This window comes from Zingiber officinale, chromosome 6A (genome assembly GCF_018446385.1).
Source record: "Zingiber officinale cultivar Zhangliang chromosome 6A, Zo_v1.1, whole genome shotgun sequence".
NCBI classification, from domain to species: domain Eukaryota; kingdom Viridiplantae; phylum Streptophyta; class Magnoliopsida; order Zingiberales; family Zingiberaceae; genus Zingiber; species Zingiber officinale.
Window position 1 is genome coordinate 41,948,651 of NC_055997.1, and position 24,687 is coordinate 41,973,337.

At 40.8% G+C, this 24,687-nt stretch overlaps 1 protein-coding gene across 1 annotated transcript; it reads left to right on the forward strand.

Annotated features, from left to right (window-relative positions):
- Positions 1–21,272: 21,272 nt before the first annotated feature.
- LOC121994770 (agamous-like MADS-box protein AGL80) lies at positions 21,273–21,755 on the forward strand. Its single transcript, XM_042548696.1, has one exon. It carries the CDS (start codon positions 21,273–21,275, stop codon positions 21,753–21,755), a length of 483 nt encoding a protein of 160 aa, XP_042404630.1.
- Positions 21,756–24,687: the final 2,932 nt, after the last annotated feature.

The window sequence follows — 24,687 nt, forward strand, 5'->3', positions numbered from 1 at the left end:
AATTGATTGAAGAGTCCTCTGATGTAGCTTTTGAAGAAATCCCTAACTCAAATGATCAATCAAGGGCTATAGGAGAAATTCAATTTGAACTTAGAAATCTAAGTTTGAATGATCAAAATGAAGAACGAGTCGAAGTTGACTCTGATGTTGATGAACAAAGGCAACAAAGAACTCAATCTGATCCTTTGCCAGATATTGAGTCCTTGCCTGTGCCTAGTGAGACCATTCATGAGGCACCATCAACACCAAGACAATCTAGGATAGCCTCTAGTCATCCCCAAGACCAAATTGTGGGAGACATTCAACAAGGGGTTAGGACTAGGTCATTCTTCAGAAATGAGTCTAATGAAGTCGCATTGATTTCAGAGATTGAACCAAAATTAGTTGATGAGGCATTGCACAATCCTGATTGGATCATAGCTATGCAAGACGAATTAGGTCAATTTGAAAGGAGCCAAGTGTGGGACTTAGTTCCTAGAACTAAGAAGACCACCATTATTGGAACTAAATGGGTCTTCAAAAATAAGTTAAATCAAAAGGGAGAAGTTGTAAGAAACAAGGCAAGACTTGTAGCCAAGGGCTATAGTCAAGTCGAAGGTCTCGATTATGATGAGACTTATGCTCCCGTGGCACGATTAGAGTCCATTCGTTTGATGCTAGCTTTTGCTGCACATAGAGGTTTCAAACTCTATCAAATGGATGTTAAATCTGCCTTCTTAAATGGCTTCATTAAAGAAGAGGTCTATGTTGAACAACCCCCGGGGTTTGTGAGTACCGAAGCTCCAAACTACGTATACAAGCTCAAGAAAGCTCTTTATGGGCTTAAACAAGCACCTCGAGCTTGGTACGAAAGGTTGTCAACATATTTACTAGAAAAGGGTTTTGTGAGAGGCCAAATAGACCCAACACTATTTCTGCGTAGAGATGGTGAAAATATTTTTGTAGCCCAAGTATATGTCGATGACATAATTTGTGGCTCAAATAACAAGGGCTATTTGAATGAATTTATTTCTCACATGGAAAGTGAGTTTGAGATGAGTCTAGTAGGAGAATTGACATTCTTCCTTGGACTTGAAATCAAACAAACTCGAGATGGAATTTATGTCCATCAGGCAAAATACACTCAAGAGATGCTTAGAAAATTCAATATGAGTGACTCTAAGGAAGTGTCCACTCCAATGGCGACAAGCACTCGCCTTGACAATGATGAGAGTGGAAAACCAATTGATCTAACGCAATATAGAAGCATGATTGGTAGTCTTCTATATCTCACAGCTAGTCGACCAGACATACTTTTTGCTGTGGGCATGTGCGCTAGATATCAAGTCTGTGCCAAGGAATCTCATTTAATTGCAGTTAAGAGAATATTGAGATACCTTAAGGGCACAATTCGAGTAGGTCTATGGTACCCTCGTACAGAGTCTTTTGACTTGATAGGCTATACCGATTCCGACTATGCTGGGTGCAAATTGGATCGGAAAAGCACTAGTGGGGGTTACCAATTTTTAGGTTCATCATTAGTTAGTTGGTCAAGTCGGAAGCAACATTGTGTTGCTCTCTCCACGACCGAGGCCGAATATATTGCCATGGGAGAGAGTGTATCACAGTTGTTGTGGATGATACACACCCTAGAGGATTATGGACTTTCTTATAAGGGTGTACAAGTGCTATGTGACAACATTAGCACAATCAACCTAACTAAAAATCCAGTCCATCATTCGAGAACCAAACACATTGAAGTGCGTCATCACTTCATAAGAGATCACGTAGCTAGGGGAGACATTGCACTCACATATGTTGAGTCAAAGTCAAACCTAGCTGATATTTTTACCAAACCCCTTCCGGAGAATGAATTTAGTCATTTAAGGAGGGAGTTGGGAATGTGTTTGGCTCCTTAGGTCATTAGAACCTCACCATGATCAATAAGGACTATTAAAATGACAAGAGTAATTGGGACAATATTTTGGGCAACTTGGGAACATCTCACACAAACTATAAGGTTTAACAAAATATTTTTGTTTGCTAGAAATGGGGTGAGATGCTAGGAACAACCAAATTATTCAAAATGTATCATGCATCCCTTGAATAATTAGGTTGAAGAGACATTAATTGAGTATGGGGAAGACCATTACATAATTCATGTGTATTTGGTTCCTAGATCTTACTCATATATTCCAACCAAGGAAACTTGGTTGGACTTTTCCCTATAAATCATGTAACCTTGATTGTTGGACTGTTTGATACCTTTGATCGACCTTTCGTGATTTTGATTGACACTAGGATAGGTCATTGAAATAATGATAGAAATTTGGACATATTTTGCCAAATTTGGGACTGGACATAGCAAGGTTGAAGATTTCAGTTTTTAACCTTGAGTTGTCTATTTTGACAAACTTGAAACTTGTCTGAAATCTCAGTGTTTGTAGTCGAATTTGAAAGTCTCAAATTATAAACAAATTCACACCATAAGAGCCCATCGTTAGGACATAGTTATGCTTGTAGATTCTCAGGGTTCTAGATATTGATTTTGAAAGTTTTACTGGAGAAATTTCTACGAACTATCAAACATATCTAAGGATTTCGGTTACTGAAATCACTGAAAATTTTAGTATCAGACACTGATCGGGCTACATCCCGATCAGGAGAAGATGGATCAGTCGACAGACCGATCCAAAAACTTCCCAACCTTTCTGTCTGTAATCTGATCGGTCCAGGGACCGATCAGGTTATTTTTGTGCGCCTCACTGATCGGTCCAGGGACTGATCAGGATAATCTGATACGTATAAGGCTCTTCTGATCGGTCCATAGACCGATCAGTGGTTCCATTGGTTAAGTCTGTGACTTAGGGGGCTTACTGATCGATCTCTGATCGGTCTACGGACCGATCAGGAAGTTCCCTGATCGGTCTGGTGACCGATCAGGGGGCTTCGCTGAAGGCTACTGATCACCTTCTGATCGGTTTACAGACCGGTCAGGAGGTTCCCTGATCGGTCTGGTGACCGATCAGGGGGCTTCGGATACCTTCTGATCGGACAACCGTCCGATCATTTCTTCACTGTACACTCATCTAAACCCTTAAAACCTCCCGATCCCTCCTTCTCCTCATTCACGCGAAACCCTAGCCGACTCTTCCCACCAGTTCACCCTTTCTCTTCTCTTTGCACGCCGAAGCTCCAGCCCTCGGAAGCCCTAGCCTAAAGTTCAAATGGCACCAAGGTAACTTCTTACCTCTCTAAAACTTGGCATTGTGTTTTCATTTCTCACTGGATCTTCTGTTATTGTTGTCTCGGTTCTTATTTGTTGGTGGCTCCGGTGCTCACTCATTGCCCCATTTTACCCCATTGTGTCCCCTTAGGAAGAAACCCACTGATGGTGAGGGAACCTCTAAGGAACCAACCAAGACATCCAAATCCAAAACTCCTGCTGCTCCTTCCCGACCCCAACCCGCTAGTTCCAGTAGATTCCCAAACCGCCAGTTTGAGCAAGCTTTTCAACAAAGGACATTCAAATTACTCCCTTGTAGGTCCGTGGATAGAAAATTCATGGACGAATTTTGCCCACAAGTGTCCGAAATCATAGCATACTACAAACTCGATTCACTAGTCTACTTGGAACGGGATATCAACTATGACTTGGTCTCTGAGTTCTATAATAACCTTCATGAGACTAATGATCAAGGTTTTAAAACAAGAGTTGCTAAGCGGACTCTTGATTTCAGTATCTCATCTTTCTTTGAGTATCTCAATTGTCGGAGGTGTTCCGGTGATGTCTTTTCGATATTTCCTGACTTACCAGAGCAGTTACTTCCACCGTTTGATATCTCACCTGACGATATATATGAGTACTTCTTCAGACAACCTAGACAAGGGCTAGATGAGCTAGATGTTGACTTCCCTACTTTTGCAAGCCTTGAGATTATCTCCTCAAGATTACATTCTTTTTAAAATTGTCACGAACTGCCTTCTACCTATCACATCTAAACCATTATCAGAGATTCGACCGTATCATTGTCTGATGCTTTACGGGTTGCGTAGGCGTCTTGATTTTGATATCATGTCGAGCATCTACTCCTCGATCATATCATATTCTCAGCCTAGCGGCTTCACTATTTATATGCCTTATGGGCATATAATTACTGATTGGCTTGAGACCCTTCAGGTTGATGTCTCTAAGGGTAGAATAATCAAAATGGTCAGGCAGGATTGCCGACTTGGGAAAAGGGCATTTTCCAAGTCTGGAATCATAGGGCAAAATGGGGATGTTCAGTGGAAGGATGGGAGAGCTTTAGGTGAGTTACCACGGGGACCTCCACGACAGGTTGCAGCTGCTCCTGGTGCTGCTCCTCCTGCTGACATTGGCGAGGCGGATCCAGACCTGCGCTGGCAGATCGCTGAGTTGGAGAGCCGATTTGATCGTCACGAGGAGATGGTGACTGCTGAGTTCGATGGACTACGCTTACGGATTGACCAGCGCTACGATGACCTGCGCGGGCATATTGACCAGCGCTTCGATGATATGCACAGTCATCAGGTGGTGACACAGCAGTTGCTACTCGGATGGATGGCACGCTACCCGCCTCCGCAGTCTTACCCAGGCTATCCATCCTCCAGCGTGCCGCCTCAGGATTTCACCCTTCCTGCCGATGATGATGATGCTCCTCATGTTGAGGACGTTGATTGATATAGTCTGTGTGTCACCTTGTCTGTATGTATTTTGGATGTTATTTGTTAGTCTGACCTGGATGTTTGCACTTCTGATGCTACTCATATATTTATGCTACTCGGTTTTATATTTGCTTGCTCCTTATTATGCTTCATTTTCTATGTTTTTTTTATGTTGTTCCTATGCCATGATTTGATTGTATCTTTTGTCTTTCTTACTGTCGTATTGTGACCTTAGAGGGAACTCTAGGTCAGTTAAAAGAAGGCAGTATGGATTAAGGGGGAGCCTTTTTAGTTTTTGTCACCTCATTTGCACCTTTTCGGTGTTTGACAAAGGGGGAGAGGATACCTAAGTTTCCTAAGTTTAGAAATGTATGAATGCTTGATTTTAGGGGAGAGGATAACGGGAAGGATCTTGATTCCCGTCCTTGACTTGGTGGTGTATCCGTCTTAGGGGGAGGATCCTGATTTCCCTAAAATTATAGGTATATGAGCATTTCTGATCTAAACTTAAATCGTGTTGTCAAACAACAAAAAGGGGGAGATTGTTGATACAGTCTGACCTGGATGTTGTTTTGCTGTTGACACTGATTTAAGTTTGTATCAGATATTTAACTCAGATTAATTACTAATCTAGGTTGACTTGGTTGACCTGATTCGGGAAAAAGTCCAAGTATGGAGACTTGGCACTGGAGAAGTCCAAGCAGGGAGCTTGGCACGAGTGGAAAGTCCTAACTGGGATGTTAGGCAGTTGGAAAGTCCTGGCGAGTGAAGCCAGGCAGTGGGAAAGTCCTAACTGGGATGTTAGGCAGTTGGCAAGTCCTGGTGAGTGAAGCCAGGCAAGGGAAAATCCAGATGGATCAAGGGTGATCGGACATCTGGTGTTGAAAAGTCCAAGAAGGAAGCTTGGCATGCGAAGTCAGAGAGGGCTCGGTAGCTCGTTCTCTAGGACCAGATGAAGTCGGAGAGAGCTAGGGAGCTCGTTTCTCCGGACTAGGTCAGAGAGGGCTCGACCCGGTCTGAGTCAAGAAGCTGGATCGGTCGGCAGACCGATCCAGTGAAACCTTGGACACCTGATCGGTCTGCAGACCGATCCAGTGAAACCTTTATACCTGATCGGTGCCGGCCGATCGAATGTCGATGGCTATCGAGCGTTTGCGATCGGTGCGGACCGATCGAAATCGATCGAGCTCATCGATTTTACCGATCGGCGCGACCGATCGAAATCAATCGAGCCTCGAGATTTTATTGATCGGTGCGGAGACCGATCGAGGCTTTAAGCATCGACGGCGACATCTGATCGGTCGGGACCGATCAGATTAGTGCTTGAACGGTCCGCAGACCGATCAGCGCTCCAAAGAGCGACGCCTGATCGGTCTGGGGACCGATCAGATTAGTTCCTGATCGGTCCGCAGACCGATCAGCGATGATCCAGAAAGTGTGGTTCGGTCTGCAGACTGACCCACGGTATTGTTTGCTTTGCATGCACTTTTTCTGATTGCCGTATTTGTATTCACCTATCTGTTTTTAACCATTTGCTGTGAGTCTTTCTAGCTTGCAGGTTGCAGGTCACATTCTCATGTTTGGATTCAAATTAAGCTTCATTAAGAGAAGGAGACAAGTACCCTTTTCACTGTAATTTGCTGCAACAAATACATTTGGGGCATCAACGTTCACTGGCGAAATCCGATTACGATTGGGCTGCTCAGTTTGACTTCTTCCCATTGGTTGGTATCCAGAGACGCCAGTGATTTCCATTGGCATGTGTTCAGAGAATCAGAAGAGGAGGAGAGGTGATTGGCTACGCCTGGCTGGCAGCAGCGATTCTGCAGACGGCGGTGATTCGAGCCAGTGAAGCAGAGAGACATAAGAAGGAAGAAGAGGAGTTCAGAAAGGAATAATTCTGAATTCTCTGTCTTTTGTGATCAAGCCTTCGAGAAAGCAAGTTGGTGAAGCTGTGAGCTCTTTGCTGAGAAGGTTGATTGTGCGCTCTCTGCTCTGTTCTCTTCTCCGCGTGGCTGTAAGCTCATCTTAATATTTTTCTCAGCCACTGTAAGTCTTGTGCTTAAATCTATAATCATCTGAGACTTTGTTGAGAGGTTGCTCCACCGAGAAGGAGACATCTTTAGCCGGATCTTGTCCGGGGTGTGATCTACCGAAAGATCAAGGAGTCGTCCTCCTTACGGACACGCCGAGGAGTAGGGGCAAGTTATCCCCGAACCTCGTATATCCTTGTGTCTGCTGTGTGTTTGTTTTCTTTCGTTTTAGTTTTTCTATTTCCGCTGTGCTGTGCTAACAAAGTTCTTGAAGAAATTTCTGTTTAGTGTTTTTCAAAGAGGCTATTCACCCCCCTCTAGCCATCTAAGATCCCAACACTTTCTAACTGGTTTATGGGGTTGAAGTTGTCATTCCTATAGAGGTAGGCGTAGAATCTGACAGAAGACAGTTATGACGATGACAATACGGGTCGACGACTTATGGAACTAGATCTGATAGAAGAAATTAGAGACAAAGCTGCAACTCGCCTCACATCATACCGACAACGAATGAGGCAAAATTATAATAGAAGAGTCATCTCGAGATTTTTTCAAGTGAGAGATCTAGTATGAAAACACGTTAAGCCCGCCGGGGATGTTAGCAAATTAGCACCACAATGGGGAGGACCATACAAGGTAGTAGAAAAACTTGCATCGAGCTCATATTATCTCCAAGATACAGAAGGAAGAATTCTCGAGCGTCCATGGAGCGCAAATCATTTACAACCCTACCGAACTTAACGGGCTTATATCGCCCGAGAAATGTAAATATCCCTGAACGAGCAGATCAATTTCTCCTCAGTATGTGTCATTCGCCCAATCACGAGAAACTCAGCATATCTCAAGGATCAGATTAAATTTATTTTAAAATAATTTCCCTCCATTCGGTTCTGTAAAAAGATGACAAGTACGCTTGAAATTTATGTACTTCATGTAATTTTGTGAATATAGTGCAGGCTAAATATCACCCGAAAAATAAGCACGGTTTAAACAACATGGTGATTATCGGGCAAACATTCTCATTCTACTCAAATGTTTGTCGATTGGGGGCTCTGGGAATGGCTGACCAGGCTTCCTTAAAGAATTTCAAAGACGTTAAAACCATAACAAGGTTAGTACAAGCATTTTAGTTTTACTCAAATAACAGTCGATCGGGAAATCTCATGAAGTAACCCGGATGGGTCTTCATGAGGGGAGCCGGAGACTTTAAACTATCATAAAAACACAGTCGATCGGGAAATCTCATGAAGTAACCCGGACGGGTCTTTATGGGAGGAACCAGAGACTTTAAACTATCATAAAACATAGTCGATAGGAAAATCTCATGAATTAACTCGGACGGGTCTTCATGGGAGGAACTGGAGACTTTAAACTTTCATAAAACACAGTTGATCGGGAAATCTCATGAAGTAACCCGGACGGGTCTTCATGAGGAGAACCGGAGACTTTAAACTATCATAAAAACATAGTCGATCGGAAAATCTCATGAATTAACCCGGATGGGTTTTCATGGGTGGAACCGAAGACTTTAAACTATCATAAAACATAGTCGATCGGGAAATCTCATGAATTAACCCGAACGGGTGTTCATGGGAGGAACCGGAGACTTTAAACTATCATAAAACAAAGTCGATCGGAAAATCTCATGAATTAACCCGGACGGGTCTTCATGGGAGGAACCGGAGATTTTAAACTATCATAAAACACAGTCGATCGAGAAATCTCAGGAATTAACTCGGACGGGTCTTTATGGGAGGAATCGGAGACTTTAAACTATCATAGAAAGACAGTCGATCGAGAAATCTCATGAAGTAACCCGGACGGGTCTTCATGAGGGGAACCAGAGACTTTAAACTATCATAAAAACATAGTCGATTGGGGAATCTCATGTATTAACCCTGACGGGTCTTCATGGGAGGAACTGGAGACTTTAAACTATCATAAAACATAGTCGATCGGGAAATCTCATGAATTAACCCGGACGGATTTTCATGGGAGGAAAAAGATGTTGGGTTTTTCGGGCCGCGAAAATCGCTTTCTCGCGTCGCGGAAACCCCGAATCACCCTAGCCAATGGATCTCGTGCGAAGAAAAATTTGAAAACATACGAGTACGAGTTACAAAACTTCTAGATCTACATAATGAAGATCTTTACCCTTGTTGCGTGCCCTTTTGCGTATCCCGCTCGTCCTCGGTACGCCGTATCTCGAAGTTGTCAATGTAGACAACTCTCTACACGTATCCACACGAACACACTAGGTGGAGGTGACAAAAAACCAAGGTGTGCTAGCACCTATGTGGTTCGGCCAAGGAAGGAGGAGAGGGAGAGCTTGAGAGTTAGAAGATGTAATAATACCACTTGAATGAAAAATGAATCCATTTCATTCAAAAATGTGGCCGGCCACTTCTCCATGTGTAACCCCAAATTAATTGCATTAATTGCAATTAATGTGAAGCCATTATAGAGAATGGCTTTGTAACTTTCATGAGGTGGCACCCATGATGATGTGGAGTAACATCATTGGTCCACATCAATGCCAACTCACCAATGAGGTGGCATAAAGTCAAGTCAAACTTGACTTTTAATCTTCCTCTCAAGTCAAGTCAAACTTGACCAAATCTCTTCCATGGTTGATCGAATCCAACCATTTGATTCAATCCAACTTAATATAATGAATCTAATTCACTTAATTAAATTAATTCAATGAGTCAAAATCTAAATTAGACTCACTGAACACATGAATCAACTTGAGTTGAACTCAAGTTAGCCCAATTAGGATTACTCTTAATCCAATTTGATTCATCAAATGAATCTAATCCTCTTGGTTCATCATATGAACCTAATCTCCATCTAATTGTCCTAAGTGTGTGACCCTATAGGTTCTTGTAACGTTGGCAATGCCCTAAACCCATTTAGGAGCATAAGTAATGAGCGGTATCTAGCAACACATCATTACTACCCAAGTTACAAGAATGTCGAGATCCGACATCACCTTGTGACTACTAATTGTGACTCCTCACAATATATGACAAGTGTCCTTCTATCCTAGACATCTAGATTGGTCAATGTGTGGCATAGACCGTGTCATCCTCTGACCAATCTAAATCTTGAGCTCCAAGTAGACTCACTAAATCAAATGAGCTCAATATCCTATATTGACTCATTTGGGCATGGCCATGCACTTCGTGGTCTCACTCTATCAAGAATACCGATGTCTCTCCCGTCATATAGGAGGGATAGATCCCATCTACATCACTCACATCCCTCTGCATAATTTGTTATATACCCAGTAATCGCCTTTATAGTCCACCCAGTTACGGGTGACGTTTGACGAAACCAAAGTACATAACTCCTTATGTAGGGATCTATGGTGACTTCAGGTCTAAGGACTAGTAGTCATACTAATAGCCACATGAGAAAGTATATGACACTCATATAACGATCCATGATACTTTCTCATGGCGGGTCATTCAGTATACATTCTCTAATGTATACCCATGTGTCAACTTGATATCTCTATATCCATGACTTGTGAGATCAAGTTATCGAGTTGACCTACATACTAGTTTTATTGCATTAACATTGTCCCTGAATGTAAATACTCGACTAGGAATGATTAAGAGTAGTGTTCCCTATATCATCTCACTATCGGTTCAACTAACCAATTGATATAGGTAAGAACCGTCTACTCAAGGACATTATTATACTTAGTTTATTTGACACCAATACAAGTAAGTATAATAACCAAAATCCAAATGCCTTTATTTATATAGAATATGATACAATAAGTCCAAAATATAATAATCAAATGATTGGCTCTAGGGCTCTAGCTAACAATCTCCCACTAGCACTAGTGCCAATCAGTGTAGGCTCTAAGCCCAAATGACCTAGTGTGACCATCATGCTTCTTCTGTGCCAAAGCCTTGGTCAAGGGATCTGCGATGTTAGTCTCTGTAGGTACTCTGCAAATCTTCACATCTCCTCTCTCGATGATTTCTCGAATGAGATGGAAGCGCCGTAGTATGTGTTTGGTCCGCTGGTGTGAGCAAGGTTCCTTCGCTTGTGCTATAGCTCCATTGTTGTCACAATAGAGCTCAATAGGGTCAGCAATGCTAGGAACCACCCCAAGTTCAGTGATGAACTTGCGAATCCAAACTGCCTCCTTTGCTGCCTCTGATGCAGCAATATACTCGGCCTCTGTCGTAGAATCTGCTAGTGTGTTCTGCTTCGAACTCTTCCAGCTCACAGCACCACCATTAATGCAAAATACGAATCCCGACTACGATCTATAGTCATCCTGATCGGTCTGGAAGCTAGCATCACTGTAACCCTTTACAGCTAGCTCATCATTGCCTCCATATATCAAGAAATATTCTTTAGTCCATCTTAAGTACTTAAGAATATTCTTGACCGCTATCCAGTGACTTTCACCTGGATCTGACTGGTATCTGCTCGTCATGCTCAAAGCGTACGAGACATCAGGTCGAGTACATAGCATGGCGTACATGATCGATCCTATGGCTGAGGCATAAGGGATCTGATCCATGCGATCTCTCTCCTCTCTAGAAGAGGGACCTTGAGTCTTTGAAAGACTCACGCCATGTGACATCGGCAGAAATCCTTTCTTGGAGTTCTGCATGGCAAACCGAAGGAGTACCTTGTCAATGTATGTACTCTGACTTAGGCCAAGCAATCTCTTAGATCTATCTATATAGATCTGTATCCCTAGAATACGGGATGCCTCACCTAAGTCCTTCATTGAGAAGCAACTCCCTAGCCAGGTCTTGACAGACTGAAGCAGAGGGATGTCCTTCCCAATGAGTAGTATGTCATCCACATACAATATGAGGAAGACAACCATATCCCCTACAACCTTCTTGTAGACACAAGGCTCATCTTCATTCTTGATGAAACCAAACTGTTTGATTGCATCATCGAATCGAAGATTCCAGCTCCGAGAAGATTGCTTTAGTCCATAAATGGACCTATGTAGCTTGCATACTCTGCTAGTATGCTGTGGATCTACAAAACCCTCAGGTTGTGTCATGTACACATCCTCGAGCAGGTTTTCATTCAGAAACGCGGTTTTGACATCCATCTGCCACATCTCATAGTCATGGTAGGCTGCAATAGCAAGCATGATCCGAATGGACTTAAACATCGCTACTGGAGAAAAGGTCTCATCATAGTCAATACCATGAATCTGCTTGAAACCTTTAGCTACCAAGCGACCCTTATAAATAAGTCCATCCATGTCAGTCTTTCTCTTAAAGACTCACTTGCACCCTATGGGTTTTACCCCTTCAGGTGGATCAACCAAAGTCCAAACTTGGTTGGTGTACATGGATTCCATCTCTGATCTCATGGCCTCTAGTCATCTCTCGGAATCTGATCTCATCACAGCTTCCTGATAGGTGGTAGGATCATCCTCTATGAGCACAATATCATCATGGTCAGACAAGAGAAATGAGTATCTCTCAGGCTGACGATGTACCCTATCAGACCTGTGAAGAGGTATGTCTACATGAACTGGTTGTTGTTCCTCAACTTCTTGTGGAACAACATCACCCACAACACTTTGTGGTTCCAGTTCAATTTTCATCGAGGCATCAGTGCTATTGTTCGCATCTTGAACTTCTTCAAGATCGAACGCGCTCCCACTAGTCTTTCTAGAAACAAAGTCCCTTTCTAGAAAGACCCCAGTCTTTGCCACAACTACCTTGTGCTGACTGGGAATGTAGAAGTAATATCCCTTAGTTTCCTTGGGATATCCAATAAAGTAGCACTTGTCGGATTTGGGTCCTAATTTGTCTGAGACTTGACGTCGAATGTAAGCCTCACAACCCCAAATCCTTATGAAAGACACCTGGGCATCTCTCCGAGTCCATATCCTATATGGTGTCTTTATCACGGCCTTGGATGGAACTCGGTTGAGTATAAAAGCTGCCGTGTCTAGAGCATAGCCCCAAAGGAATGTCGGAAGATCTGTGTGACTCATCATAGACCGTACCATATCTAATAAGGTACGATTCCTCCTTTCGGACACACCATTCCACTGTGGTGTTCCAGGAGGAGTGAGTTGGGATAGAATTCCACACTCAGCTAGGTAGTCACGAAACTCATGGCTAAGGTATTCTCCACCTCGATCTGATCGAAGTATCTTAATACTCTTGCCAAGATGGTTCTGTACTTCATTCTTGAATTCTTTGAACTTTTCAAAGGATTCAGACTTATGTGTCATCAAGTACACATAACCATATCTACTGAAATCATCAGTAAATGTGATGAAGTACCTATAACCGCCTTTAGCAGCAACATTGAAAGGGCCACATACATCACTATGTATGAGTCCTAACAAATCAGTTGCTCTCTCGCTGTGCCCACTAAAGGGAGTCTTGGTCATCTTGCCTTGTAGGCATGACTCGCATATCTCATATGATTCAAAATCAAATGAGTCCAACAAACCATCCTTATGGAGCTGGGATAAGCGCTTGTCATTTATATGACCTAAGCGACAGTGCCAAAGGTAGGTTTGGTTCATGTCATTAGACTTGAACCTCTTGGTATTTACGTTATAGATAGGGCTCTCAAGGTCTAGAATATAGAGTCCGTTTATCAGAGGTGCACTACAATAGAACATATCGTTTAAATAGATGGAACAACATTTGTTCTTTATAGTAAACGAGAAACCTTTCTTGTCCAAACAAGAAACTGATATAATGTTCTTAGTTAATGCAGGCACATAACAACAATCGACTAACTCTAGTACAAGCCCAGAGGGCAGAGATAGAAAGTAAGTCCCTACAGCAACAACAGCAACCCGTGCTCCATTGTCTACTCGTAGGTTCACCTCACCCTTTGTCAATGCCCTGCTATTTCTCAGCACCTGCACATCAGTACAAATGTGAGAAGCACATCCAGTATCTAATACCCATGATGTAGAAATAGATAGATTGACTTCTATAACATATATACCTGAAGTGGAAGTCTCACTTCGCTTCTTCTTAAGATCCTCCAAGTATACCTTGCAGTTCCTCTTCCAGTGCCCGGTCTGACCGCAGTGGAAGCAGGTAGCATCCTTGGCGACCCCTCCTTTAGGTTTCAGTGCCTTATCTTTGCCCTTGGCTTGGGACTTTCCCTTGCCTTTGGGCTTGCCCTTGCCCTTATGTTTCTGAACCATCAGAACAGTATTGGGCTTAGCCTTCTTAAGGTTTAGCTCAGCAGTTCTCAACATGCTAAGCAACTCGGGCAGTGGCTTGTCAATCTCGTTCATATTGTAGTTTAGAACGAATTGACTGTAGCTATCCGGCAAGGATTGCAAGATCAGGTCAGTAGCCAGCTCTTGGCCAAGAGGGAACCCCAACCTTTGTAGGTTCTCTATGTACCCAATCATTTTGAGTACATATGGGCCTACAGGAGCCCCGTCTGACATCTTACACTGAAACAGTGCCCTTGAGATCTCAAATCTCTCATGCCTCGCTTGACCTTGATACAGTTGACGAAGATATTCAACCATATCGTAAGCGCCCATTAACTCGTGTTGCTTCTGAAGCTCAGAGTTCATGGTCGCGAGCATTAGACAAGACACATCTAATGCGTCATCTTGATGCTTCTTATAAGCATCTTTGTCAGCTCGCGGGGCATTGGCAGGAGGAGCCTCCGGAATGGGCTGCTCCAGAACGTACAGTTTACGTTCCTGAGTGAGAACTATTCTCAAGTTCCTGTACCAGTCCAGGAAGTTTGCTCCGTTGAGCTTGTCCTTCTCAAGGACAGATCGCAGGGAGAAAGTGTTCGTATTCGACGTCATGATAATCTACAACAGAAATAAAAGTAGAAATAAATATCATATTCTTAATCATTTAATTAGGCCTTTAACTAAATGATGTTCCCACTGAATTCTATAATTCATGTGGGACAAGATCCACATTATACTAACCCTTGAGTTAGCTTTGGCTAATACGCCCAAGACTTAGTATGATCGGTAGGTAACGATTACCAATTACATCTCTATGCAACTCTTGTTTATAGGATGAAATCCGCATTTATATTAAAACTCGAGTTGGCTTTGGCTAATACGCCCGAGAATTAATATAAACGTGATTTTGTCCTACCTTTCCAACCATTGGAAGAATGCCTATAGTTGTACTCGATCCAACCGAGTAAACTAGGAATACTCAATTTAATTGAGTTTGTACTCGCCCATGCGTTGATAGGCGGGACCAAGATTGTCCCTCCGTACCCTACCAAGATAGTATGTGTTGCTCTGCTTTGGCAGATTCAACAACATCATGCGATCGAGGTAGTGGTAGGTATCACGGCATGGTAGGCATTTTGAGTTGTCGTGATTTAGATCTAATCTAAATGATGTTGTATCATATACATGAAATAGATCTAATCTAATCGATAGAGTGTATCTTGTACACGATGTAGATCTAATCTAATCGTAAGGGTGCATCTTGTGCACGATTTAGATCTAATCTTAATCGCTAGGCACTAATTAATTACTTAATTAAACATGCATCATATACACAAGTAATTAACTAAGTTTTGTGATTAGTCATGGCCCTACTACGATCTTCTCAAGCCAATGAGAAGATCGGATGGTCAACCTAAGGTCAACTTCTCAAGCGCCTTCCTTTTGACCACCTTGTGTTGCTCGCGCCTTCCTCGTAACTCCGTCTTGAGTGGACCTTCCACAGCTCTAATTTTTTGTACATTACAATTTTGAAACTCGAGTTACATTTGAGTCTAAATCTAATTTACAACCAGAATAATAGAAAGGCACGACGCGCAGGTCGCGAAAATAAAATAAAAATAAAATACAAGCACGCACATCACATAACGGCACGCAGGCCGTATTATGAATTACAACACAATTATCCAATCGAATTGGGTCTTTGGGCCATGACTATCACAAAATTAATATATAATTCAAAATTATATATTTCTGTAATTTTTCTGTAATTTTTCTGTAATTTTTCATAATTTTACAGATTTTATGAGTAAATTTTTTCCGGCGGTCCCGATTAGCGATTTCGGGCGCAATCGCGGAGCAAATCCCCTTGCGGGGTTAGGGGCAGTACCCCTACCCGCGATCTAACCATCGCGAGTTGCTCCTAAGCGATCCAAGAGCACCTTATCCCGCTGTCCCAAAAAGATTTGGGTCGAAACGATGCCGTTTCGGAAAAAACTTCTCGGTAGTCGAAGCCTACAAGTGTATAAACATTTATGCTTCGCTTCTACGAGAAATATTACTCTTAAAACTATAAAAACCATAAATTTACAGAAATGTACAGAAGCTTTAATTTTTCATAAAAATCAAATTAAACTCGTACAAGCTTCGCACGTGGCTCTGATACCACTGTTCGGTTTTTCGGGCCGCGAAAACCGCTTTTTCGCGGCGCGGAAACCCCGAATCACCCTAGCCAACGGATCTCGTGCGAAGAAAAATTCGAAAACATACGAGTACGAGTTACAAAACTTCTAGATCTACATGATGAAGATCTTTACCCTTGTTGCGTGCCCTTTTGCGTATCTCGCTCGTCCTCGGTACGCCGGATCTCGAAGTTGTCAATGTAGACAACTCTCTACACGTATCCACACGAACACACTAGGTGGAGGTGACCAAAAACCAAGGTGTGCTAGCACCTATGTGGTTCGGCCAAGGAAGGAGGAGAGGGAGAGTTTGAGAGGAAGAAGATGTAATAATACCACTTGAATGAAAAATGAATCCATTTCATTCAAAAATGTGGCCGGCCACTTCTCCATGTGTAACCCCAAATTAATTGCATTAATTACAATTAATGTGAAGCCATTAAAGAGAATGGCTTTGTAACTTCCATGAGGTGGCACACATGATGATGTGGAGCAACATCATTGGTCCACATCAATGCCAACTCACCAATGAGGTGGCATAAAGTCAAGTCAAACTTGACTTTTAATCTTCCTCTCAAGTCAAGTCAAACTTGACCAAATCTCTTCCATGGTTGATCGAATCCAACCATTTGATTCAAGCCAACTTAATATAATGAATCTAATTCACTTAATTAAATTGATTCAATGAGTCAAAATATAAATTAGACTCATTGAACACATGAATCAACTTGAGTCGAACTCAAGTTAGCCCAATTAGGATTACTCTTAATCCAATTTGATTCATCAAATGAATCTAATCCTCTTGGTTCATCATATGAACCTAATCTCTATCTAATTGTCCTAAGTGTGTGACCCTATAGGTTCTTGTAACGTTGGCAATGCCCTAAACCCATTTAGGAGCATAAGTAATGAGCGGTATCTAGCAACACATCATTACTACCCAAGTTACAAGAATGTCGAGATCCGACATCACCTTGTGACTACTAATTGTGACTCCTCACAATATATGACAAGTGTCCTTCTATCCTAGACATCTAGATTGGTCAATGTGAGGCATAGACCGTGTCATCCTCTGACCAATCTAAATCTTGAACTCCAAGTAGACTCACTAAATCAAATGAGCTCAATATCCTATATTGACTCATTTGGGCATGGTCATGCACTTCGTGGTCTCACTCTATCAAGAATACCGATGTCTCTCCCGTCATATAGGAGGGATAGATCCCATCTACATCACTCACATCCCTCTGCATTATTTGTTATATACCCAGTAATCGCCTTTATAGTCCACCCAATTACGGGTGACGTTTGACGAAACCAAAGTACATAACTCCTTATGTAGGGATCTATGGTGACTTCAGGTCTAAGGACTAGTAGTCATACTAATAGCCACATGAGAAAGTATATGACACTCATATAACAATCCATGATACTTTCTCATGGCGGGTCATTCAGTATACATTCTCTAATGCATACCCATGTGTCAACTTGATATCTCTATATCCATGACTTGTGAGATCAAGTCATCAAGTTGACCTACATGCTAGTCTTATTGTATTAACATTGTCCCTGAATGTTAATACTCGACTAGGAATGATTAAGAGTAGTGTTCCCTATATCATCTCACTATTGGTTCAGCTAACCGATTGATATAGGTAAGAACCGTCTACTCAAGGACATTATTATACTTAGTTTATTTGGCACCAATACAAGTAAGTATAATAACCAAAATCCAAATGCCTTTATTTATATAGAATATGATACAATAAGTCCAAAATACAATCATCAAATGATTCGCTCTAGGGCTCTAGCTAACACCAGAGACTTTAAACTATCATAAAAACATAGTCGATCGGGAAATCTCATGTAATAACCCGGACGGGTCTTCATGGGAGGAAGCAGAGACTTTAAACTATCATAAAACATAGTCGATCGGGAAATCTCATGAATTAACCCGGACGGGTCTTCATGGGAGGAATCGGAGATTTTAAATTATCATAAAACATAGTCGATAGGGAAATCTCATGAATTAACCCGGACGGATCTTCATGGGTGGAACCGGAGACTTTAAACTATTATAAAAACATAGTCGATTGGGAAATCTCATTAAGTAACCCGGACGGGTCTTCATGGGAGGAAGCGGATACTTTAAACTATCATAAAACATAGTCGATTGGAAAATCTCATGAATTAACCCAGATGTGTCTTCATGGAAGAAATCGGAGACTTTAAACTATCATAAAACATAGTTGATCAGGAAATCTCATGAATTAACCCGGACGGGTCTTCATGGGAGGAACCGGAGACTTTAAACTATCATAAAACATAGTCGATCAGGAAATCTCATGAATTAACCCTAACGGGTCTTCATGGGAGGAACCAGAGACTTTAAACTATCATAAAACATAGTCGATCGGGAAATCTCATAAATTAACCCGACTTTATTCTCTTGGGTGATTTCGACTATCTGAAATAGGGCTCATCTGAACTCATTTTCCGGCTTTCTCCAGAAACCTTCCCCTCTGGCTTCTCATCCCTTAGAAACGTTGTACACTTCCTTCTCGTCCGCCAGCGTACTCTTCAGTAGCGCCTTGTCCCTCAAACGCTCTGAGCTTGTCAACTCTCTCTCTCTCGTGTCATCCTTTTTGCTAGCTGCACATTTTACTTGACTTCTTGTGCTCCTAAGTTCGTGTACACTCAGACGCAGGGCATCAAACCACAACAGGACCTAACTTGACTTAGTTGATCACATCAAAACTATCACGGGGCACTTACAATCTCTTCCTTTTTGATGTGAGCAACCTAAGTTATGTTAGACTATACTAAAAATAAATAAGAGTAAAATAGAAAGTACATATTTTACATTTAAGAAAAAATGTGAAAAAATAAAAAAAATGTACCCTCCCCTTAGACTAACCTTTAATGCTCCCTTTTGATCACATTAAAAATAAGGGTATACAAATGAGAATAACTTGAAATGAATTTAAAACAAAGTCTAATAAATAAAAATATAATGACTATTATCCAGAAAATTATGAAGTTTAAATTACGAAAAATCTAGATTTTTTTACAATTTATAAATCAATTTTGGAAAAAATAATTAAAAAATATTTTTAATTAGGAAAAAATTTTAAAAAATTTTATAGAGGTAAAATCAACATAATAAAAGCTGTAAGAAAATTTTCAATAAATTATGAAATTGATTTAAGTAGAAATAAAATATTTTCTATAAAAAGTTAAATTTTTGAGAAAAAATGTTTAAAATTAGATTCCAAACTCCAAAAATCATAATTTTGTTTAAAAAATGTAACAGAGCAAGTACATTTATAGAAAAATTATTTTTCAAAAATTAAATAAAAAATTAATTTTTTTAATATTTAAAATATTATTTTTATTAAAAAATCATAGAAAAATAATACAACTGTTAAAAAAATTGAAAATTTTTTTTGTCCGTTATTATTTCTAAATTTTTTTTTGTTAAAGAGATTTCATTGATTATTAATGTTATCATGATTGCAAATTTTAATGCTAGGTTGTTGATTTAATTTTATAAGAGATGAAAAATTGTTTTTCAGAAGTTAGTATGGAATTACTTAGTTGCATATCATGTTTTTCATCCAAGAAATTTTTTCTCTCAGTTTGATGTTGACAAACTCATGCAACTTGTTGATTTTTATCCCGATGACTTCTTTGGTACTAATTATTTATTTTTGAAATAACAACTTATAAGTTACTTTTATAATCTGTGATGATCCTCACTTTTCTTCAATTGACGACTTGAGAATTCTTGCTCAGAAATTAGTTGAGACTGAAAAACATTTGGGTTTTCCATTGGTTTATCATATGATAGAGTTGGTATTAGTTTTACTAATTGCAACTGCTTCCGTTGAACGAGTTTTTTCTACAATAAAGATTGTGAAGACTGATTTATGTAATAGAATGAGAGATGAATGAATGAACGACAGTCTAGTTGTATACATTGAAAAGGATATTTTTTTTCTACTACTGAAAATGAGCAAATATTATAATATTTTCAACAAATACAATCTCGTAGAATCCAATTGTCTCCTTTTGTACAGACTTGTCGGCCGTCGTAGACTTCTGTACCAACCCAGAAATGAAGCTTACATATGGAAGAAAGGTAGACTTCTGTAACTCTTGAGATATCAAGGCCTAAAAGTTTAGTGGAGAAAAACTTGACAGGAATTCAAATATGTGACGCATGATGATTACCTTTTGTTCTTTTTTTTTTCTCTGTTTTGCTAATAGGAATGATGATTAACATCTTGTATTATCTATTGGAACTATTATCTTAGTAGTGATTAACGTATAGAAAATTTTCTATAAATTTTATGCTAATGTTAATATTTCGATTTCAAGTATATGCATCTTCTATAAGCTATGATACTTTATTAGTTATTTTTCATGTGTTAATATTTCTTAAGGAAAATTTTCCAATACAACATACCACTCAAAACAAAAGTCGTTGTTGATGTAATACTTTTATTTATTAAATATTTTTATTTATTCATAAAAAAAATTTATCTGTGTAATTCAATCTCTCCCCTTTTTTTTTTTTTTCATTCTGTCCCGGCAAATAATACCTTGGCTTACGTAATCAATTTTTCTAATCATATAATGTATTTAATAAAAATAAAACAATAATCATGACACCTTTTTAATTTTTGAGATAATATTATACCCGCTATAATAAGAAATAGTATCTAAATTCAAGATATCAAATAATACCTTGACTTACTATCAATTATGCATGTTAGTCAAACTTTTTTAATCATATAATGTATTTAATAAAAATAAAACGATAATCATGACACCCTTTTGATTTTTGAGATAATATTATACCACTATAACAAGGAATAATATCTAAATTCTCAAATAATACGTCGGCTTACGTATCAATCACGCATCTTTGTCAATTTAAGGATTGAAAAACACATAATATGCCAAGAAAATATTTCAAGGAAGCAGTAATTAATAAATTCCTTTTCACGGAAGCAAATCATGATTTATAGATATAATTCCTGATTCAATGGGATTTTGCATGATTGATTTCAATTATAATCTCTCTCCGACATAATTTGTACACCAAACGATTTCAAACTTATCCTGCTTATAAATTATATACATATCGCTTAGTTATTGCTTCAATTATCATATTTCTGGATCAATTAATCGGTGATGGCGAGGAAGAAGGCCAAGTTGGTACGAATCGCAAACGACTCCACGCGGCGCGCCACCTTCAAGAAGAGGAAGAACGGCTTGCTGAAGAAGGTTAGCGAGCTCGCTACCCTCTGCAATGTCAGCACCTGCATGATCATCTACACTCCCGAGGAGGCCGCGATGCAGCCCGAGGCATGGCCCTCTCCGCCAGAGGCCGCGCGCATCGTAGTGCAGTTCCGGAATATCCCGTTGGTAGAACAGCGGCAGAAGATGCTTAGCCAGGAGAGCTTCCTCAGCCAGCGCATCGCCAAGCTCGAGGACCAACTTCGACGGGCGGAGCGCAAGAACCGCGAGCTCTCCGTGAGCCTGCTGGTGAACGAGGCACTAGCCAGCGGCAGATTGCCGGTCGTCGGCATAGATGATGCCGCGGCCGTCGCCCGGGCGGCGGACTCGATGTTGAAGGAGGTGCGAGAGCGGATTAACAAGGAGGCGGCATGGTAGGCCCAGTCATCAACAACCGCACCCGTAGTCGAGCCGTTGGATATTGCCATGGAGTCGGTGCAGGCGAGCACGTGGCTTGACAGCAATTGTGCTTTCGGCAAGGAACTAATTATGCCGATGCCTTACACCAACCATGTAGGAGACGCATGGACCAAAGTGCAGGTGGACTCGAAGTTGAAGGAGGTGCGAGAGAGGATTTACAAGGAGGCGGGACGGCAGGCCCTGTCTTCGGCGCCCGCGCCCGTAGTCGAGCCATTGGATATAGCCATGGAGTCGGTGCAGGCGAGCACATGGCTCGACAGCAATGGTGCTTTCGGTAAGGAACTTATTATGCCGATGCCTTACACCAACCATGTAGGAGACGCATGGATCAAAGTGCAGGCGGACTCTAAGTTGAAGGAGGTGCGAGAGCGAATTAACAAGGAGGCGGCACTGCAGGCCCTGTCTTCGGTGACTGCGCCCGTAGTCGAGCCGTTGGATATAGCCAGGGAGTCGGTGCAAGCGAGCACATGGCTCGACAGCAATTGTGCTTTCGACAAGGAATTAATTATGTCGATGCCTTACACCAACCTTGTAGGAGATGCATGGACCAAAGTGCAGGCGGACTCGAAGTTGAAGGAGGTGCGAGAGAGGATTTACAAGGAGGCGGCACGACGGGCCCTGTCTTCGGCGACCGCGCCCGTAGTCGAGCCGTTGGATATAGCCATGGAGTCGGTGCAGGCGAGCACGTGGCTCGACAGCAATTGTGCTTTAGGCAAGGAACTAATTATGCCGACTTCCATCAATGCGCAACAACTGGTTCCATTGTCTTATGACGTCGATCATGGCAACAACGCTAACTGGCAAATGGAGAACATTGACGCTATTGGTGGGGAAGATATCTTTCCGGTTACTTTCGCCCACCATGCCAACAACTCTTGGCTAGACGGGAATTATGGCATAAATGGCGAACAAGTGTTGCAAATGCCTTACGCCGGCGAAAACGGGAACATAACCGATGATCAGATGCAGATAGTGCCATACGCCGACCGTGTTCCGACACATGGTTCCATTCTAACTTTCCCATGATCTAGAATTATTGTTAATTATTTTTGGATTTGTTTATTTTTAATTATTATCTGCAAATAATAACTACTCCGTTTATTGTTTGTCCTATTTGAAGATTTGTCAAGCTTGAAATTTGTAGACCACTATTGGTACATATTGCGCTCCTCGGAATATCAAGTTGGTATAAATGATAGAAAAAAAAATAAGAGTAATAAATTCCTACTATTTTTTATGAAACGAGAGAAAACAACTCTTCTCATGGATTCTGATAAAAATTTCCATGGAAAATATTATACTAAGAGAAACTCTTCTCCTAGATGTTTCAACTATTTTTAACAGATGTCGCCATCGCATCTCTACGCAAGACTCAGGCTATAACCTCGTGAAGCTTGAAATTGTGGGCTTGTTGGTCTCCTAAGATGATGACCTTCTATGAGTTCTTCGCTTGCCAATCTCACTCCTCCAGTCGAGTGTCAGTTTAGTCTTTCCTCCACTTGATTTTTTGCTATGCACTATGCCTGGTTGTTCCATATCCTCTGGCATAGTTTAGCTACACATCTGGGACTTACTTGCTACTCCCTTGATTTAGTTTGTTTCCTTGCTTAGATACAAAGGTTTGTAGAAATTTTTTGATCCGTAAAATTTTACAAAAATTAGACTTGCCTTATGACTATACTCCCTGATGGACACAAGTTCAAGGGTAGCACATTCAATGTGCTCTTATTATTATCAAGTATAAATAACATAGTTAGAAATCAAATTCAAGAACGGGAAGATCCCCATACCTTTTATCTAAACTAGACAACACTGGCCTAAAGGCCCTAAACCATTCTTATGTTTGTTCGTGTGCATAAAATTCTTGTTATTATGGTTGAAATTTTTTAGTGCTCCTTCTTCATTTTTATTTATCTTTACCGTCCTCATTGGTGAAATTTTTTAGTGTTCCTTGCTTTTCTAGTTTCTTTTAATATTTTTGTTTACTTGAGTTTAGTAGTTGATTGTGTATGCTTTCCAACTAATCATAGAATGTTAATTATTCTTTATGAACATGTCATTGCGACTACTTTGGTCATTTTTATTGGTAGTAAACTAACAATTCTGATTATGACTATCCTTGCAATGGGGATCTTGGGGTTCTATGGCAGCTTTTGGGTTATGGGTGACAGTGTTTGTGTCGATTATTTTAGGTAGCCTCTGGTGCATATAATAATATTAAGACCCTTGCCTATAGCAACAGTTAAATTTGTCTATTGACACTTAGCTTTTTCCACAGGAGTCACATTTATGCTCGGTCATAATTGAATTGCTGTCCTTATTACCACAATATATTCTATACACTGTACTAGCTGCTACTTAGGATGGCTCGGGGTCTTCTTCAGCCTCAATGTTTCTTTTACTTCCAGTGATTTTCTTATTCACTTTCTGAAGAGTAATATAAATGACTACAAGTTTGGCAATTCTTCAAAGGAAACTAGGCAAAATCAGAGTCAGGCAGGCTTTTCCATGGGGGAGGCTTCTCCTTCTTCACTTGGGAGTAATGCTTTTCATTCTACGTCTAACATGCCACCTCATCATAGGCCGGGCTTTCTTTCAACTAGTGGAACTGATGAACTCACCTCGGAAGATGAAGTTGCTCGATTGTTGAAATTCATAGATCACTATTCAGCTCTAGGTTTCACGGGCTATGAGAATGTAGATTTCACTCAACTCAAGGGAGAGTATAGAAAGAAGGTGTTAACTGCAATCCGATAATCACTATTTTCTTCTTACCCAGTCTGACTCAAGTGCATTTACTATCTTATTATTAGTGCTAAAAATGTCTACAAGTTGATTCACTGTAATTCTTAAATCAAAATTGCCATGTGAAGGTAGCTAGCTAGGTGAA